The sequence below is a fragment of the Nannobrachium achirus genome, assembly GCF_963921795.1.
Source record: "Nannobrachium achirus genome assembly, chromosome: 6".
Classification (NCBI taxonomy): Eukaryota; Metazoa; Chordata; class Actinopteri; order Myctophiformes; family Myctophidae; genus Nannobrachium; species Nannobrachium achirus.
The window spans coordinates 11,727,943-11,749,928 of NC_137815.1; the positions used below are offsets into that span (position 1 = coordinate 11,727,943).

The following is a 21,986-nucleotide window of genomic DNA, read 5'->3' on the forward strand; positions in this document are numbered from 1 at the left end:
ATCTTGGAACCAACCGGAAGGCATTTTGTCTACAGGGTGGGCCAGATCTGACTAGTCATGGTTTCACTTGATCTGGCCCCAATCGAGACGTCACTGATTGGTCCAGGTCCTGACCGTGCTTGCTGGATAGAGGCAACAGCACAGCAGCAGCGCTATCCCCGACACAGCCAGCATCGTGCTCAGTCTAGAAGAGCGCCTGCAGGCTTCTGGTTCTGGTATGACTCTGGTCTTGAAAGGCTGGGTCACCCGCTCCCACTGAGTCAGGATGGCCTGGCGGGCTCCGGGCCACTGGCCCGGCCCGGTCAGGCGGTACTGGTAGGGGGTGCAGGGCCCCGCGAACACCTGTAGTCCTAGCCTGGGGTCCTTTATCAAAAGCCAATGAGTGTTGGGTAGAGCCCCTATTTTCTCTGCCAGAGAGTCCATATAATAGTAGTCCACTGTTCCGGGGTTCCGGTGAGAGCAGTTAAATCTATATGGGAAAAGAAGACACATATTGATCAACAGCTTGACAAACCTCAGCATGTTATAATGCAGGGTTTGTTTTGCATTCATAATTTTAAACATGATTTAAACTAGTGAAAACTGCCGATCTACAAGCACACAACGCCTCGCATCGCCTCGCATCACTACTTTTGTGCGACAGCCTTGTATGATGAAGCAGGGCTTTACTTTGCGAAAGAACATACACATTTGGAGATACAAGGTTTCCACCCGACAACGACGATATACTAGTGTTGTTGCTGCTCTTATACCACCATTATTACTGGGGTTGGTGGGGGGCAGACAGTAGCCCCCCGTGGGCTGCAAATGGCCCGTGGGCCGCCTATTGGGGAACCCTGTTATAATGGTTAATCGGTGAATACCAAGGACTTCCGACGTAAACAACAGTAAAAGGATTTATTGGGGATGTTCCTTTTTAGGCAGGGTGTTTAACTGTACTTGTACTTAACTGTACTACATTTTTTTATGTATTGACTTGTACTGTTCTCCATTTTTGTCTAATAAAATATTCAATCAATCAATCAGTCCAGGGGTCTTCTTTATGGATTCCACTAGAGGGCACTGTTGTGCATCATTTGAGTTATTTTGTTGAACATGACATGTTGAGATGTGTGTCTGAAGGTCAAAATGAAGGTACATTTTTTAATTGACCTCTGATATCACATTACAAATATGCTTATATCTCTTAATCCAGGGGTCTTAAACGTTTTCAGGCCAAGGACCCCTTAGTCGATGAAGCAGGGACCCCCACAACCCATAGATACCATATAGTTTCATCGTTTCCCCACTCAAACCGTCAATACTTCATAAACTTGACCTTTCACTCTGTACTTAGTCTGCTCTTTTTCTCCTCTACAGTCACAGCGCGAGGCGTTGTGCGCTTGTAGATCTGCTATTTTTTGCTAAAGAATATGGACGCTAATGTTCAAGTTGTTAATATATAAAGTTAATATATCACAACAAAGATTTGGAGGACCCCCTGTGGTAACTCTGAGGGTCCCGGACCCCCTGTTGAAGACCCTTAATTGTCTTAATCTAAATCCCAAGGGACATTTTTTGGTGAGAGCGAGGTGCACTCTCGGGCTATTTACTAAATAACCGTACATGCTAGAAACTTTTCTGGTGAAAGCAGGTATTCTAAGCTTCATTTCAAGGTACTCTGTGTTCATATCAAACATATAATTTTGCGAATGTCTGTCTGTCTGTCTGTCTGTCTGTCTGTCTGTCTGAGTGAGTGTCTGTCTGTCACAGCGTTTCTCCTCAGTGGCTGGAGCAATTGATCTGAAATCGCATCACCAATAGCATATGAACACACCTGACATAACTGTGAAGCCCGTTTGTCACTTTCACAAATCATATGCTGTATATTAGCATTTTTATGGTGTATCTATATCTATTTAGCCTACAGTACCTTTTGTGACCACACATGTTAAGGGAGGGGCGCTGTTGTTCAGGCCATGCACAATCACACACAAACCCACACACACACACACACACACGGGGGGGGGGGGGAGTGTGTGTGTGTGTGCAGGCGGTGGGGGGGGGGGGGGGGGGGGGGGGGGGGTTCTGGCCCTGTTACAGATGTTGTCCAAAAATCATGCAGATCGGTAGTATCTCTGTAGCCGTTAAATGGAACGGGTATTTCTTACATTGATGCTCCTACATATTAGCATGCAAGCACCAGTTAAAGTTACTTTCCATCCCTCATATACTGTGTGCACAGTGCACATCCCATAACCCACACACTGCACATCATTTCGGAGCTCATATCTTTGAACGGGTAAGGGCTAGTAGTCCTAATAGAAGAGTTGCTGTGGCTCTGGAAAGATGGGGCAAACAAATGCTTAGAAAAACGTGGCACCGAACGTCCATAGAATGTGAAAAGCTCCGGGCAGTGAATGTGTATAGTACCTCTACCTCAAGACATGGTTTATGGTCAAATCCCAGTAATGATGACCTCTCATCTCAGCTCAGGGGTTTTTTTTTTAGCTATTTTTCTCATGGCATCACTGTGCTGCAGTGCAGTAAATGATTTTCAGTCATTTAAAGATGTTAGTAGGGGTGCAAGAGTAAATCAAACTAATCAATTTCATTGATTATAAAAAATACAAAAAACAATGATAATATAGTAATCTATAATCTATCAATTATCAATTAATCTATCCCTATTTTGGTCATGTCATTATATGCTTATTGGTTATTCGATTTGTTGGTATCGATTTTTTTAAAACTAAACAAAAACACGCCTCTAGACTACTCGATAAATCAAAAGGAAAATCTATAGAATAATCTCTAAAAACAAATATATAATCTGTGGCATGGGCCACTGGCGTAGTAGTCCAGACACCTAGACTGGTAATCTGGCTGGCCCGTGTCGCTGGTTCGAGTCTAAATAATGTAAATAATAATAATAATAATAAAGAAAATAATCTGTAATCCTTGTAATAATTGCCAAGATCACACATTATTGCCTACCTCTGATTCATGATTGCTGTGTCTTCCTCAATATGTTGTAGCATAGTTTCTTCTGTGGGCAGTGTCAATAAACCTTGGAGAAAATGTATTAATAAATACATAGAAATAACAACATATACTGTTGCAACCCAGAACCTGAGTGCACTGTCTGTGTACGTAACATATCGTCGCTGTGGGGCGGAAACCTCGTATCTCCAAGTTTCAAATGTATACGTTCTTTTTCGCAAAGTAAAGCCCTGCTTCATCATACAAGGCCGTCGCACAAAAGTAGTGAAAACAGCAGATCTACAAGCACACAACGCCTCGCGGTGCGAGGCGTTGTGTGCTTGTTGATCGACTGTTTTCACTAGCTTAAATCATTTTTAAAATGGACATACAAGTTTTTCACCCGACAACGACGATATGCAGTATAATGTGTCATTGTGGAGTATACCTTTAAATACTCTGGTGACCCAGCGAGCCTGCATCTCAGCCAGAGGGTTGATGGCACCGAAGGCCTGGATGAAGCCCACCAGCGCCAGGGTAGGGTGGGACAGTCCTGGAGGGAACACGTGCTGGTAGAGCTGCAGCCGCTGGCCGCTCCTGGCTCGCAGGGCCGAAGGCAGGAAGGGGAAACTGTAGTCGTATCCTGTGGCGAACACCACCACGTCCACCTTTATGACACGGATAAATAGACTGCAACAATAAGGAGTTTGGAATGCAATCCACGGCCAGGTGTATTTGTAGAACCCAATCTATTCTACGGTACATGATGTGTAATCAGGGGCGTCAATTGGGTATGGCAGGGGTATGCAGCTGCCATACCCTGGGTCCAGGGGGGAGAATAGGAGTTACTTTTAAATATAAATCCATGAATGTCTCTTTGTCTGTGCTGGTTATTATGTTGTTAAATTACAGTAAAATAACTACAAATGCAACAATTAACAAAATGGTCACTTTAACAAGGTATTATAATTATATTCCCCACACTTTTATTCTCCCCTTCTTGACAACATGGTATATTCCCAGGTTCCGCAGGTCAGCTGCACAGGTGCAATGCATTATTGTTAATTGTTACACGTTTACTAACATGCCTAGTTTAGCTGCACTTGAACAAGGCTGCCATATAGCCCAAGAAACTGTAGAAACAGGGGAAAAATAAAATGTACTTCTTAAAATAAATGTATCATGCCTGTTGCTAAGGCATGGCAACATGACTGGTGTCTTGCACGCGCACGAAGGCGTGCGTGCAAGACACCAGTCATGTTGCCATACCTTAGCTTTTTCTGAACTGACGCCACTGTGTGTAATGCATACTATATCCTTAGCTGTTTGGTATATATTTTAATAGAGTAACAAAGTTTGACGTCATTTACACATCCCACCTGGTTTCTGTTTTTTCCCCCCATTCTGAATTCCCATAGGCTTTTTTCATATCGCGTCATATAAGAACTGTGTTCCAAACATAAACAAATGATCTCAGCAGTTTGACTGTATCAAATATTAGTGACTGACCATCATAAACCATACAGAGCCACCTCCCCGACAATAACTATCGCGGAGACCGTTTGTTTATTTTTGGACCACAATGCTTACAATGAGACCATCATGACTCGATGTTATTCTCCATAGAGAAATTACTTCCGCGAACCAGGGGATGAGCGAGTGACGTCATGACTTTGTTACTCTATTGAAGTGACTTTGAACCTAGATCCAGGAGCAAATAGAATGTGTATATTATGGAAAAAGCATCAGGGGATAATTCAGACTGAGTGAAAAATACACAGTAATATACTGTATATCCCAGTACTTTCAGTGCTATAGAGCTATAGCGCTGCTGCTACTCAAAGATTTGCCATTTCAGATCATGACAAGTGACAAGCCAGTGAGCCAATTACATGAGTTACAGTATATTTTGTCGTTGTCGGGTGGAAACCTTGTATGTCCAAAACTGTTTGTTTTGTATTTATCATTTAAAAAAATCAAACCTCGGTTCGAAGTGGAGTGGTGAATCTGAGCAGCGTGCGTGCGTACGTGCGTGTGTGCGTGCGTGCGTGCGTGCGTGCGTGCGTGTATGTGTGTGTGTGTGTTGAGTGTGCCTGGCCTGCACAAAACAGCGCCCCTCCTTTAACTAGTGTGTTGTGTGTGGCCACTCAAGGTATTGCCAGGCTACGGACACGGCCAGCCAGCCACCCACCCACCCACCCACCCACGGACATACCCACGGACATACCTGTCTATTGGGAGTGCTTTCACCACTCCAAAAATGATTTAAACTAGTGAAAACAGACGATCTACAAGCACACAACGCCTCGCACCGCGAGGCGTTGTGTGCTTGTAGATCGTCTGTTTTCACTACTTTTGTGCGACGGCCTTGTATTATGAACCAGGGCTTTGCTTTGCAAAATAATTTACAAATTTGAAACTTGGATGAGGTTTCTGCCCGACAGTGACGATTTACTTTGTTGGCCGCCCAGCCCCCAAAATGGAACGAAGGCCGACATTTTATTTTTAATTTTTCCTAATGGCCGGCCTGGACCGGCCGGGAATGAACCGGCCGTTCGGGAGTTGTCCCGCTTCTCCCAATGGCCAGCACGTCCCTGTCCTCTATAACCCTGACTCAGCAGTTGATCTAATACCCTGGGAGATGATTTAATACGAATAGTTACACACCTCATTTACAACGCTGCCATCATCCATGATCACACTGGAACCATGGAACTGCCTCACATTGGGCCTCATCTGAACCCGACCTGAAATGATCCGTCCTGGAAGCTCATCGTTCACAACTGGGATCCGTGCAGAGAACCTGCATAGACAACAGTAAAAGAACAAGGGAGCATGGGCAAAAGAGGACAACATGTGCCACGCCTTCTTCAGGGTGTTGAAGAAGGCCGAAAACGCGTCAGTGTTTTTTAATGTTCTAGCCCGTTGTCCAAATAAAGGCCATTTATTTCTAAATCCACCTGAGTGCCTGGACCTGGATTTTTTTGCCTCTGTGGCACATTTTGTCTGCTCATTGTATTCCCTTTTATGAGCACTGGTGGTTTGAGGGATACCAGTAGCGCCCCTGCTATCTTCTTTCTCTGCGAACAAGGGAGCGTGTCGACATTTTATTTTATTACTATTGAGCGGTGCTAACCGCTCCTCTATCAGGCTTTTTGTGTGTATGTCTGTCCATCTGCCAAGCTTCGTGGAATGTTTTGAGCATGTATATAAAAGCACTGCTTACTTCACACTCTGTGTGATTTTGATATGCATGACTAATGTTTAGCCCAGTGCAGCTTATTTTGTTTTTATAGTTCCCCTGGACGATCAAGTGTGACATGATGATGGAGTTTTAACTATCACTCATTTTGCCTGGAAGGAACCCCCACAAGTACCCAATGGAATGGAATATGAAAAAATATTAAAGATAATCTTGACATCTTGACATGACGGCCTGAGAAAGGTTTTTGATTGACAATTTCAAACAAATTCGTTTTGCATTTATCATTTAAAAATTATTCAAACTAGTGAAAACAGCCGATCTACAAGCACACAACGCCTCGCACCACGAGGCGTTGTGTGTTTGTAGATCTGCTGTTTTCACTACTTTTGTGCGACGGCCTTGTATGATAAAGCAGGGCGTAAAGCAGGGCTTTACTTTACTTTGGAATAATAATAAAAAATCTTGACATCTTGAAATGACGGCCTGAAAAAGGTTACTTGATTGATTACAATAAGCCCTATTCACGGCCCGCCCACTCAGCAAATTTCTCAGCAACTTCCTGGTGCTGACGTCAGTTTAGAAGGGGAAACTATAACAGAAATAGCTGGACTTAAAGCCAACAAATCATTATTTCGAACGGTAAAGTAAATTATAATGCTTTGTGCCTTTTACTATCTTGTGTTCTTGATCATGCTAGCCGTATTTTATACTTTACTATTCGGAAATCGCATTAAATTTGCGATTTCAGTGTTAACTCTATGGCTTTTAGCAGGGTTTTACCCTTCAAAACGTGACTTCAGCACCAGGGGGATGCTGAGTGGGCGGACCGTGAATAGGGCTATGATCTGTACCAACTCTACAACACCCTTGGCATGGTGGTGTCTGTCTCTCCACTTTAAACACTCTTTTGTTGTATGCATATTATTAGCAATGACCAAAATCGCATCTGAAACCACTTTGCTTGAGGTGGTTGTGTATTTGAATGTTCATACAGTACATCCAGAATTTCTCAACGAGGGACAAAGAGTTTATTGTTACTTTTTATGTGGGGAAAACCATGTTAAACAACATAGTAATCTTTTTTACATAATGGCAAAAATAAAAATAATTTACAAATTTGAAACTTGGATGAGGTTTCTGCCCGACAGTGACGATTTACTTTGTTGGCCGCCCAGCCCCCAAAATGGAACGAAGGCCGACATTTTATTTTTAATTTTTCCTAATGGCCGGCCTGGACCGGCCGGGAATGAACCGGCCGTTCGGGAGTTGTCCCGCTTCTCCCAATGGCCAGCGCGTCCCTGTCCTCTATAACCCTGACTCAGCAGTTGATCTAATACCCTGGGAGATGATTTAATACGAATAGTTACACACCTCATTTACAACGCTGCCATCATCCATGCTCACACTGGAACCATGGAACTGCCTCACATTGGGCCTCATCTGAACCCGACCTGAGATGATCCGCCCTGGAAGCTCATCGTTCACAACTGGGATCCGTGCAGAGAACCTGCAAAGACAACAGTAAGAGAACAAGGGAGCATGGGCAAAAGAGGACAAAATGTGCTTTTTTTATGTTAGCCCGTTGTCCAAATAAAGGCCTTTTATTTCTAAATCCACCTGAGTGCCTGGACCTGGATTTTTTTTGCCTCTGTGGCACATTTTGTCCTATTTTGCTCATTGTATTTGTTTCCATGAACACTGGTGGTTTGAGGGATACCAGTCGCGCCCCTGCTATCTTCTTTCTCTGCGAACAAGGGAGCGTGTCGACATTTTATTTTATTACTATTGAGTGGTGCTAACCGCTCCTATATCAGGCTTTTTGTGTGTATGTCTGTCCATCTGCCAAGCTTCGTGGAATGTTTTGAGCATGTATATAAAAGCACTGTGTGACGTCATGGTGGAGTTTAACTATCAATCATTTTGCCTGGAAGGAACCCCCACAAGTACCCAATGGAATGGAATATGAAAAAATATGAAAACAATCTTGACATCTTGACATGACGGCCTGAGAAAGGTTTTTGATTGACAATTTCAAACAAATTTGTTTTGCATTTATCATTTAAAAATGATTCAAACTAGTGAAAACAGCCGATCTACAAGCACACAACGCCTCGCACCACGAGGCGTTGTGTGTTTGTAGATCTGCTGTTTTCACTACTTTTGTGCGACGGCCTTGTATGATAAAGCAGGGCGTAAAGCAGGGCTTTACTTTACTTTGGAATATGAAAAAATATGAAAAAAATCTTGACATCTTGACATGACGGCCTGAAAAAGGTTACTTGATTGATTGACAATAAGCCCTATTCACGGCCTGCCCACTCAGCAAATTTCTCAGCAACTTCCTGGTGCTGACGTCAGTTTAGAAGGGGAAACTATAACAGAAATAGCTGGACTTAAAGCCAACAAATCATTATTTCGAACGGTTAAGTAAATTATAATGCTTTGTGCCTTTTACTATCTTGTGTTCTTGATCATGCTAGCCGTATTTTATACTTTACTATTCGGAAATCGCATTAAATTTGCGATTTCAGTGTGAACTCTATGGCTTTTAGCAGGGTTTTACCCTTCAAAACGTGACTTCAGCACAAGGGGGATGCTGAGTGGGCGGGCCGTGAATAGGGCTAATTTCAAACAAATGGCTGTATAACTGACATGTATTTACATAGGAACTTTCTTCCTTCATGATATTTCCATTGTTACCCATGTTTAGGCTTCAGGCCGTAGAGTCTATGGTCAAATCCTTGGTTCAGTTTCTTCTCCAGCATCCGTGCACTCCACGAGGGGAGGAGTCTACATATCATATTATCCAATCGGGACGTCCCCACCAGGTCACCTGGGAGTCCGCGCTCCCCTACACGGCCGACGACCCAAGCCCCGCTCCTGGTACTGAGGTACACCTGTGTGTAAAGATCAACATAGATTTAACGGTCTTTTAGGCCTAGAATTATTGAACGCTTTAACCAGTGAAAAATAGCAGATATACAAGCTCACAGCGTGGCACCGAGTGCCGCGCTGCGAGCTTGTAGATCTGCTATTTTTGAAAAAGTCGTGAAAATGTGTGCAAATCTTTGAATATTTGTCTTTTTAAAGCGAACGTTTGTAACTCAAATTTTGCTTCTGGGGGGTCCCTGGAACTAAATATCTTTAGATGGGCGTCCGTGGCCAAATACATATCATTTTGGGGGTCCTTCACATGAAAACGTTCGAGAACCACTGACATAGTAGTCTCTCAAGAACAGACTGAACTCCAGTTAAGTGAAAAGGACCTTTTCTTTGACGATGGCTGGCCAGATTGCTGATATAGAAACATAGGTTTTTCAAAAAACCTTTGAAGGATTCAAAAGACACTTATAGAATCGGATAAAAATTCAAATTTTCACGATAAAAAAAAGAATAGCAGATATAAAAGCTCGCAGTGCGGCACTCGGTGCCGCGCTGTGAGCTTATAATATGTGAAATAATATGTCAGTACATCAACAATACAACAAATGCATAGGAATATCAATCTCGAAATAATATAGGCTATAATAATAACATAGGTATCTTTAAAAATAATAACCTAGGTAGACCACACACCTAATCAGTAAAAAAAAAAAAAAAAAAAAAACATTTCTAAAACCTAAAAATGCTATCTAGCTTCATGTGTGGTCATCGAGGAAAGGGGAGTGTTACATTAGTGCTATGGTTTTAGGTGGAGTCTGAAGAGGTGAGGGGGGCACTCTTGGGGGCACGACTTTGAATATACCCCAAATCTGATTTAAACAAGTACAAGAACCTAACACCAGAGCACCCGTTTCCCTCTTTCCCACTGGAGGTGCATGGGGAGCTCAGGAGGAGCTTTGTGTACTTCCAACTTCCTAAAACAGGGGTTTTCAATGTGTCCAGGCCAAGGACCCCTTAGTTGAGAGAGAGATGAAGCAAGGACCCGCACAACCTTCTCATAGATTCCATATAGTTTCATTGTTTGACAGCACAATCATCAGTGTATTTTGGATTCACGTCAATTTGTGTTTTCAGATATTTAACCACTTGAACCGTCAATACTTAGTAAATAAACTTGACCTTTCACTCTGTACTTGGTGTGCTCTTTTCCCCCCTCTACACCAAAGCTCTTTGCCAAAAATAGCCAATCTACAAGCTAGATCAGCTATTTTTGGCTAAAGTTCTTAGAATATAGAGGGTTTAAGTGGTTAATATAAAAAAGGAGAAACAAGTTTCTACCACACAAAGATTTGGAGGACCCCCCATAGTAACTCTGAGGACCCCCTAGGGGTCCCGGACCCTAAAATATTGAACTCACTGTGTAATGTAACCGTGAGAATTCACGACTTGCGTCTAGAAGCGGTACAGAGGCCTTGAGTATGGTTTAAACCCAAGGTGCATTTATTCATCACCACAGACAATAATGACACAACTGGACCAACTCTACAACACCCTTGGCATGGTGGTGTTTGTCTCTCCACTCTAAACACTCACCTGTTGTATGTACTGTATATCATTAGCAATGACCAAAATCGCATCTGAAACCACTTTGCTTGTGGTGGTTGCGTATTTGAATGTTCATACCGTACATCCAGAATTTCTCAACGAGGGACAAAGAGTTTATCCTTACTTTTTATGTGGGGAAAACCATGTTAACCCATTTAGAACGGGTACATATTTTGTGTATCATTATTTTATGCTTTAGCTATTGAAAAATCGTGAAAATTCAAATTTTGAACCGATTCTATAAGTATCTTTTGAATCCTTCTAAGGTTTTATTTGAAAAACCTATGTTTCTATGTCAGCAATCTGGCCAGCCATCGTCAAAGAAAAGGTACTTTTCACTTAACTGGAGCTCAGTTAGTCTGTTCTTGAGAGACTACTATGTCAGTGGTTCTCAAACCTTTTCATGTGAAGGACCCCCAAACTGATATTTATTTGGCCACGGACACCCATCTCAAAATATTTAGTTCCAGGGACCCCCCAGAAGCAAAATTTGAGTTCCAAACGTTCGCTTTGAAAACTCACTCGGTGCCGCGCTGTGAGCTTGTATATCTGCTATTTTTCACTAGTTAAAGCATTCAATAATTCTATTAAACTACATATTAATCTTTTTACATAATGGCTGTCTCAAATAGTTGTCTGTCTGGGGATTTAAGGATTGGTTTGTGTTGGAAACAACCCAGAGATGTAGCTTGGGTACCTTATCAGCAACTCGACTGATATCCACAGCAATATCGCCTCCAGAATTTCCAATCCCAATCACCACCACTGTTTTCCCTTCCAGGCCCTCAGCATTGCGATACTCCCAACTATGGAAATATCTGCCTTTGAAGCTCGCAATGCCTAAATCACAGACAACAATAAAAAGAAAAGTTACTCACCACAATATTATCATACAGTTAAATCCTCACTGTTAATTAAAAAAGGTTCTATCTGTGCTATTGATGGAAAACTTGAAAACAACAACAACAAAACAGTTACATGTTTAAGGAGAAAATGACTCTTGTGTCTCCATAGGGAACCAATGCTGGCAAATTATTGGCTTAGGAATGCGCCACAAAAAAGTCATTTTGGGAGGGATCTATCCCTCGAAGGTTCAAGCTGTTGTTAATACACAGAAATAAATCACACAATCACCTGAATATGTATTTGAAAGTATAATACTTAACAGGTACATACATGTACACAGGCACGTGCACACATAGACATCAAAGGGGCTTGAGCCCCTGCCCTTTTACCAGTCTGTAAAAAGTGCCCTCTCCAGACCACGAATAAGTATTTTCAATATTTTTACCAAGAGGCCCTTTTAGAAATGTCAGTCCCTGCCTCTCTAACATTCCCTGCACGTCCCTGCATGTACACATACAGTGCATTACCTGGGAAGTCACTGAGTGGTAGGTGAGGCTTGGTGAAGTGTCCAGTGCAGCATATGACTGCATCGAAGACGTGAGTCTCCATCTGCTCATCTCTTCCCTGTGTCTCCACCTCCCACTGGCCGGTCACTGAGAACACACACACACACACACACACACGCGCGCGCGCGCGCGTGCACACACACACACACGCACACACATGAGAGGTTCATGCACACAGTTGCTAAACATACCGTACATATCAGCTGGTCAAGTTACTATCACAGGAGTGTTGAAATTAAATGACTTCTGAGGTTTCTCTGTCTTCTCTACTTTCTCCCTTTCATCATCACTGCTGACTAAAACAAACAAACAATACACTATTGTAACATCTTCAGTATTCATTTATCGATTTGAACAAATGTAACATTTGTACACTCTCTGAGTTAAACATTTCCAGCATTTCCAGTATGTTTAGGGACATGTTAAAGCAGCTCAGTTCGGGGTATCAGTTTGGACACACATAACATGGCAGCCAAGAATTTTGACTTCATTACCTAAGAGTCTTTGCAAGCATGTCAGGCAAGGATGCGCCGTGATTCGCTCTGACTGGCAGTTCTGCCTTGGTGCCTTGGCAAATGCCTGGATGAAACTCGTTGTCTACCCTATACATAATGATACAGACCCCCTCTAATTGCGACCGTAGGTCGCATTTACTATCAAACCCTGCACAAAGTGTAAGTCAGTCCGTCAGTCTGTCTGTCAGTCTGTCTGTCACACCTCACACGTCACACTCTTGCCCTGCTCATATCTCCGCAACCGTTGCCCCGATCCATGCCAAATTTTGCACACACGTTCCTTACCTGCCAAACTACAACCTCCAAGGACCCCCGGATGTAAAAAATGACCAAATGTGCTAAACTGACCAAATGACCACCCCAACGGGGCTGCTCACGGGGAATTCCCGGGGACCACCCACTCCTGGTGCTCCAGAATGGATGCAAAAGTGGTGGCGCCCCCAGTGGAGGACCCCCTACACTGCAGCTCACATAAAATGCCGTAACTCCGGCTAGGAGCGACCGGGACAGCCGGGGCCGGTACCTATTCGTCCGCCTTGCCGACGCGGAGACCCCACCCCTCATTTCTCACATGGCCCTCTTCTAGCGCCACCATGAGGCCGATTCTTGCAAAACACATTTTTGGACACTGCTCCTACAATTTTTGCCCTAAAATCACGCAAATCGGTACACAGTATGTCTACACTCATCCCATCAACATGAATCTCTCCCATATAGCGCCACCTCCAGGCCGATTTTTAAAAACACATTTTTGGACACTGCTCCTACAGATTTTGCCCTAAAATCACGAAAATCACTACACAGTATGTCTACACTCATGTCATCAACATGGATCAGGAAGATTTTGGCAAAACACATTTTTGCCCTATTTGTGGAGATAAGTGACCTACGGTCGCTTATCTCCCGATTAGGGAGTCTTACTGGTTTTTATAAATGTACAGTATGGAAGGATGATTGTTATCGCTAAATCATGTACTGTGACTTTATTATTTTGTGGGACATAATATGCTATATATTAGTAAAAAAATCTAACCGTCGGTTCAAACTAAGTGGAGCGGCGAATTTGAGCAGCTATACTATACCCTGTGTGTGTGTGTGTGTGTGTGTGTGTGTGTGTGTGTGTGTGTGTGTGTGTGTGTGTTTGTATGTGTGTTAGGGCTGCAAACAATGATTCTTTTCATAATCGATTAATCGGCGACGCGACTCTACAGTAATGCTGCTAGTTTTCTCGTCACGTGCTGAAATATTGTGTAAATAACTGCTGCCTTCACTTCTGCTGCGGTGTTACACCAGTTGTGGTATGTGCAATTGTGTGACCAGCCTCCATGGATCCGGGCGGAGGGGAACTCAATTCGATACTGAAATGTTGTGTAACTGCGTAACTGCTGTGTGCACTTCTGTGACGTGACCTGCAGGACAAATGCATGCTCGCTCGGTCAAAAAGTGACATAGTGATAGTGGTGCTTTAAGACGGGGGTCTTCAACAGGGGGTCCGGGACCCCTAGGGGGTCCTCAGAGTTACTACAGGGAGTCCTTCAAATTTTTGCGTGATAAGAACCTTATTTTTTCAACACAACTTGAACCCTAGTATCCCTATTCTGTGTGGAACATTAGCCAAGAATAGCCGATATACAAGCTCACAAGCTTGTAGATCAGCTATTCTTGGCAAACAGGTTTGGTGTAGAGTGAAAAGAAAAGAGTCTATACTATGACCTCTGCTCTGACAGACCTTGAAGCGTACATGCTGCAGCAGGTTGAAGGCCTGGGCGTACTGCCGCAGGTAGAGCAGCACCTTTTTCCGGCCATTAGGAAAAAAATAAAAATAAAATGTCGGCCTTCGTTCCATTTTGGGGGCTGGGTGGCCAACAAAGTAAATCGTCACTGTCGGGCAGAAACCTTGTATCTCCAAGTTTCAAATGTATACATTTTTTCGCAAAGCAAAGCCCTGCTTCATCATACAAGGCCGTTGCACAAAAGTAGTGAAAACAGCAGATCTACAAGCACACAACGCCTCGCGGTGCGAGGCGTTGTGTGCTTGTAGATCGGCTGTTTTCACTAGTTTAAATCATTTTTAAAATGATAAATGCAAAACAAACGGTTTTGGACATACAAGGTTTCCATCCGACAACGACGAAATATAAAAAGAAAAAAAAAAAGAAAAAAATGAGGGCCTCTCCAACTCTTTTTCCCGGCTGAATCATGGGCCCAGCACGTCCCTGGTCTGATATCGACGTCAGGACGAGACTATACGAGCTCTGCTCTGACAGACCTTGAAGTGTACGTGCTGCAGCAGGTTGAAGGCCTGGGCGTACTGCTGCAGGTAGAGCAGCACCTCAGAGTGGTGCATGTTGTTGGGGAGGTGAGCCGGAGGAGGGAAGTCACTGAACGCCATCATCTCTTTGGAGCTGTTGATGATCACAGCCTGGTAGACGTTGGCCCTGCCAGGCTCCGGCTGCTCCTGCAAGACAGACCAGACGGTTGTCGTAGATTAGAGTTTATCATGATTGATTATGTGTGACGTTATAGTTTAATGTGTGACGTTATAGTGACGGGGCACCCTGGGGTGCCGTGACGGCAGTCCAGGGGAGCCGCGAGATCATTTGATAATATTTGGAATTTATTTGGTCACTTGAAAAAATATTTAGTATCATTTTAAACTTAAAGTACAAAGTTATTTTCAGTCAGTTCTAACCAAAATGGCTATTATCTCAATGTTTTCCTCGCAACATAATCACAAAAATATCGTCACTGTCGGGCAGAAACCTTGTATTTCCAAGTTACAGGACCGTCGCACAAAAACTAGTGAAAACAGCCGATCTACAAGCACACAACGCCTCGCGATGCGAGGCGTTGTGTGCTTGTAGATCTGCTGTTTTCACTAGTTTAGTACATATTTTAGATGATAAATACAAAACGAACGGTTTCCACCCGACAACGATGATATGCTATAACTATAAGGTGCTGGGAGTGAAAATTATAATGTAGGGGTGCCTTGGATTAAAACATTATTTATGGGGTGCCCTGAGACAAAAACGTTTGGGAACCCCTGTTATAGAGTAGATCATGTGTTCATTGATTATATTAATATCTAGGTCTTTATGATGATACTAAATTAATACCTGATAGTTAGGAGTAGAGAGGCCTTCAGTAGGCCTCAGTAACTATTGTTTTGGTAAAGCCTATCTTGTTATGGTACAGCTCGTTCCAGAGGCATTGAAGCCACACAGTATAACTCTAGTGTCTGACCATTCTTCTTGGCAGAACTACCTTACCACTGCCCAGAGTGTTAATTGTACTTCTGTCCATGATATCATGTTACATAAACTTGACCACACCACCATCTAATATAATTGTCTTGTCTCCTTTGTTTCTCATTATTATTCATTGATCTGAATTCCACCACACAGTCAATGATTCATCATCACGGAAGTCAATTGTTCATCACTTTATTTATGCTTAATAGAAAAGAAAATGGTTCATTATTCATTATTGTGTGCCTGTCTGTTAATCTGTGTCATGCTATTGCAGTGAATTTCAGGAACGACATGCGTTTGAACTGAATTAAGAAGAGAGAGATACAAGAGTCAACTCGAACTGATCCTAATTAACCCATAGGAGGTCCACGACGTGCCAACGTGTCAAACTCTTTGATGTCTCTGTGTGCCCACGACGCGTTCGGCCACTACGATGATGGGACAAGGATGTCAGGCTCCTTCAATCACCATGATGAATTCAAGAGTGCCCATTATTACTTCACTTTCTGACTCCCCCAAGGAATTTAGATGAATTCAATATTCATTGTGCTGCTCTCAGGACACTCACACACAGCTACTCTATACCTTGTAAAGTGATAAGCTGTGCAAATCTAGTTTTTATCGCCTTTGATGTGTAGGGAATACAAATGATTCCAATTTAGCTCCAGAAATATCAGTAGAATCACAAAGAAAGGGCTTTAATGACTGTTAAAAGCGTTGTGACTATTCTGTTGCTTGGTATATGGATTCAGTGAAATGTTGAATGTAAATATGTCACTATAGAGGGTATGCGCGTGACATCATCATCATACCAGGAAGTTATGCGGGAACGCCTACTGAGTGGCAAAAAACTACTTTCTGGCCTTGACAGCCCATACATCCAAACAGAAAAGTCCTATCTGATTGCATTAAACAACGTTAAATGACGTAAAACTGATTTTGCCACTCACTTTGCCACTCGATATGCCATTCACTTATATTTCCACCCAGAATTGCCTAAACAGGTTAGCCTGTAGCCTGTAGGTATTTTATACAGAGGTATTTTATGTATGTGGCTGGCTAACATATACCATCCCCACCTTGAACCTCCAGAGTCCCCCGATGTCATCGCTGCTCTCGAAGCAGGTGGGCTCCAGACCCTCATCCAGACAGGCCTTGATGCTGGTCAGACCAGAGGGTCCTGATCCGATCACTGCCACCCTGCGCACCATGTCAGAGCTGAGGGAGGGGCAGAGCACAGATGGAGTCGTTGTGCTTAATCCTATGTGTCTTATACTACAGTGAACTACACAGCCCAGCAGACAGAATTACTAGTAGGCTTTATAATCAGATTGTACTCAAAAATCAATATAAAGCAGACGGGCTACCAACCAATTGCAAGCGCTGAGTCTTGCCTCTGTGTCCAATGGGGAAAGATATTGACTAAAACACACAATCTTCTTGCAAGTCTTAAAACTTGTGTAATCAGGAAGGTTTACCTAAGCACAAGTTGATGATTACTCTGTGACTTACTGACAGGAGTAAAGAAAGACATGCACAATACCGCAAGAACAATGTTCTATGAACTACAACTATGGAATTTATGTATTTGGAATGTCAGATAGACAAGTCTATTAGAAACGAATAGTGTGTTAATGTCAATAAGTTAGTACAAACATAATTATGTAAGCATTGCTTCAGTCATCAAATCTGTACACCTACATTTGGCATTTTAAGGCTGAAATTGTACCCATGCTAGTAGCAAGCCTGATAAAAGTATCAAACATGCACAAAATTCAACAGAACACAGGAAAATATATATCTGTTAAGAGGTTTTGGGGGGAGGACCACCAGACCCCGGTTGGGGAGTTCCGTGCGCGTGTTTCCTAAACCCACCAGGCTTGAGTTAAGACCCGCCTCGCGGAAACGCGAGCGCTTCCAAGAGTGGCTGAAATCCTTGCCAGACGCTATTATTGACACATGGAGGGTGGATAAAGTCAAACCTAGTAAAGGCATGAAGACAATCTTAAAACTTGTACTGAGAAAACCCTGCATTTGCACAATGCACAGCTATTACTTTGTCACTACAGTGCTCAAAATAAACTGTGCAAAAAAAAAAAAAAATGTAAACTTGAAAATTGCTTTGTACTGTGCTTAATAAAAAAGGGAAAACTTTATAACTTTGCTAAAGAGAAAAACGTACTGAGAAAGCTATTTGTCACTATACTTTGCTCAAAATAAAAATCTTTGTTAGTTTGGATATGGCTTTGGGCATATTATGCTGGGTGTATTATTGTAATGGATCGGTAGGTAGGCCTAGTAGGTACATTATTGCTTTGTTTAAGATTATTGAGAGGGGCGTTTCCGCAAGGCGGGTCTTAGGAAACACGCGTTCCGTGCACCCCTTAAAAAATCACACCCGTGTGAACTGAGCGGTGGTCGGTGTGTGTGTGTGTGTGTGTGTGTGTGTGTGTGTGTGTGTGTGTGTGTGTGTGTGTGTGTCTCTGGCCTGAACAACAGTGCCCCTCCCTTAACATGTGTGGTCAGAAAAGGTACTGCAGGCTCTGCAGGCTACATACAGACACGGACACACGCACGCATACACACACGGCCACGTATAGGAGACGGTGTAACCACCGCTCAAAAATAAATCTCCTGGATTTTCCTGACTGACAGTCCAATGTTGACAACCCTGCTCATTGGCGAGGTGTCCTAGCAAGTTGATTTGGCGAGTTGGATTCCTGGCGAAGTGAGTCAAGTGACCTGTATTCAGGCTATGAATACTATAGCATCCATCTATCTATCGATCGATCGATCAGGAAGTTATGTGGTCGATCGATCGATCGATCTATCTATCTATCTATCTATCTATCTATCTATCTATCTATCTATCTATCTATCTATCTATCTATCTATCTATCTATCTATCTGATATCTTAAAAAGAGGTATTTGAATACATTCTAAAAACAGACCCTCACAACTATGGTTTAGTGATGAGTCATCACTTTTCACAGTTTTGTGGGGGCCGTTTTTAGCCCATGTTTCGTGCAAAACAAATCCTTGCAATGGATTCAGAATCATGCACCCCCTAGTTTGACCCCTCACATGCTACTTAACCCTCTAAGGCCCGCATTAAGAAATACTTGAAATAAAAAATTGAAAAAAATCAGATGGTGTTGTAGGAGTCATATTAAGAGGAAAATGTAATGTTTTTTTCAAAAAAATGTTTTTGTAAGATTTTATAGCCATAAATCAAAAATCATAAATCATGCTCTAATTTACATATGGGGGATATTTTTCACAATAATGACATATGTACATGTTCTAGACATTCTAATGATCACCAAAAAAAATAGTACAGGCATTTTACTTATGTTTTTGTGAGGTATAGCTTCCATGAAAAAGTGAGATGTTGTTCGTCAAAACTCTGGAATTTCAGCGGGTGTGGCGGGTGTGAATGTCAGCCCCTGTGGGGGGTATTTATATGCAAATATTGTGGCCAATGGCATTGTAATACTAAACAATAGAATCCAATGGTGGTGTTTAGGTGGTAGGGGGAGCTAAAATAAAATGATTTAAACCTTTTTTTGGATAAAATACAAACGTTGTAATATTACAACCGTGGGCCTTAGAGGGTTAAAGCATTTATTTTGGTGAGTTTAATATGAGCTACTTTGTCAAGAAATTCAGTTCCGGTGATAATTCTTTATTATTAATTATTAAGTATTGGAGTTTTTGGAAGCGCTCGGAAGCCATCAACGGCCCTTTAGTGTGCCACCTCTGGTTCTAAATGGCACATAATGCAGGAGGCAGCGGGACGTTGCGGTATAGAAGACAAGCGGCTTCCAAAGTAAAAAAAAAAACGAAAAAAAAAAACGGGAGCTCAAGTATTCCTAACTCATAACATGTCTATGGTGGATTTTCTGAAACAAACACTTTGCAGATAGAAAGAGGATCATTCAAGCTTTCCATATAGCCGCAATATTGGTGAGTTTAATAGCCTACAATCATAGCAAAAAAAAGGATTTGCAATTTGCGACTATTACTGCACACCAGCGTTGTAACAACATCTAGGCTACCGCGAGAGACAGAAAGACCTAGTTATAGAAGAAAAGGAGAACACTATTTGCTACAAACAACAGGTAATGAATGTAGGCTACTACTCACTTTAAGCGATGTCAACCTGTTGCATTTCGCTTCCTTATTTATTCCTTTCATTGCTACAGAATTGCGCTGGTGTGTGCAGCGGCGGGAACATAGGGGGCGCGTGAGTGCTTGAGCGTACTGTTATGAGAGCCCATTGATTCTCAGTCGTTCGCCCCAAACTGGCCAAACTGCATTCCTGGCACTCGGCCGATATCACACGTCGGCTTTGTCCCTTTCGAGGGCGTCACCCAGCGTCATAGCCCGCCTCCACATCCTGGCTGTATGTCTACTCTGTGTGATGTAGCCATGTAGCTCTACAGTATTCTACCCCCACCTCCAAAATAATAAAAAAAAAATCTCAACTGAACTGTTCTTATGCCTCATTCACATAGGGAGCAGCAAAGCTAAAGTTTTGCTTGCTTGGTCAATGTTATCTCAATGGAAACCAGCTTTAAAGATACAGGAGATACACAGAACAAAGCTTTGAAAGCTTTAAAGCTGGTTTCCATTGAGATAACATTGACCAAGCAAGCTAAACTTTAGCTTTGCTGCTCCCTATGTGAATGAGGCATTATAGTATTTTATCATGCCAGTAAAGCTCCTTTGAATTACATATAATTGATGTAGCCTAAAGCCTATTTGATTGATTGAAGGCTTTATTAGAAGTTTGCATAGGAAAATGTACAGTTTCATGACGGTACAGTTCACTGGTACAAGGTCTACTAAAATGAGATCCTGAAAAGACTAAGCTTATTTCAACAGGAAACCATTAAAGTATATCATATAACATTGAATGACACAGACGAATAGAACACAGTACTATGCAGTAGATATGTAAAGAAAAGAAAATGAGAGAGAAAAAATATATAATAAAAGAGAAAACAGTAAGTCTAAACAATCAGTAAGTATATACAAAGAAGGGGAAGGGGAAATTAAGTCACCCAGTTAAGGTTACAGGACAGTAAGAAAAATAAAAAGGACTGTTGTGTACAGCCGAGTGTCGAGAACAGTTTGAAAAAAAAAAAAAAAAACACAACACAACAAAGAATAGTAGTGCTTAACGTTTCTATAATGGATTGCAATTTTAAGTGACTTTTCTAAGCATATTGCAAACTCAAAGAACTTACAATGGTCCATTCATCCAAACATTAGGAACTACTTATCAACACAGTGCCAAAAAAATATAAATACACAAATATACAGTAGGTCTATACAGTATAGACCTAAAGCCTAGCTTTTCCTTTTTGTAGGCTTTTTATGTTATACCAATACTTTTGGACTTTTACTCAAGTAAGCATGCCAGCATTTTTAATTCAGGACTTATATTTGTAACAGAGTATTTCTATATTGTAGTGATAGGCCTACTAACTAAAGTGATACTAAATAAAACTTTTTCCCCCCACTGATCAGCAAAGCAAACTAGCGTCCAATCCTGTGCCGAGGTGCCCTTGTCCTTTAGAAATGCTAATGTATGGCATTGTCTTAACCTGGCAGGTAAAGGATAAAAAGACAGCAGTGTAGCCTATCTCTCACACATTATTGTCCAGCTGACTCAGCAAGACAATATGCCTCCAGCAAAGAAGAAGCAGAGATTCACCCAGAAGACCCTACTTTTCACCACGCCTGCCAGCCGGACCCCAGGACCTGTCGAGGCGGCAAAGAACAGCAGCGACGCCGGCGAGACCAACCTGGCACCACCAGACCTAGAAGAACCAAGCGCCGGGCTGCCGTCGAAGACGACACATTCCTTCTTCGCACCCAGGCCCCTCCTGCACAGCAGCAGCAGCAGCAGCAGTGCCCGACCTCTTGATGACCCCCCTGTCGAGGCTGACAGCACCACAGCTGAAACAACAAACGCCCCTTCTGTACCGAGCGACAGCAGCAGCAGTGCCCGCAAAGACGTGCAGAGCAAGGGACCAAAAGGCCGTACATATCAACTGTCCTGGAAAGAGAAGTTCCCGTGGATCACGTATGACTCAACCAAAAACAAAGTTTTTTGTGCGATTTGCACCCAAGCTGCAGAAA

General features: G+C 42.6%; 1 protein-coding gene across 1 annotated transcript; it reads right to left on the minus strand.

The window, feature by feature from the left end:
* Positions 1-90: 90 nt before the first annotated feature.
* LOC308286817 (flavin-containing monooxygenase 5-like) lies at positions 91-17,046 on the minus strand (the record flags this gene model as incomplete). The annotated part of the gene is made up of 9 exons (XM_080727940.1): positions 91-469; positions 2,977-3,049; positions 3,410-3,629; positions 5,629-5,764; positions 8,867-9,063; positions 11,352-11,494; positions 12,028-12,153; positions 14,832-15,039; positions 16,915-17,046. The coding sequence occupies 9 exons, from the start codon at positions 17,044-17,046 to the stop codon at positions 91-93; spliced, it is 1,614 nt and encodes a 537-aa protein (XP_080584066.1).
* Between the last annotated feature and the right edge of the window lie 4,940 nt (positions 17,047-21,986).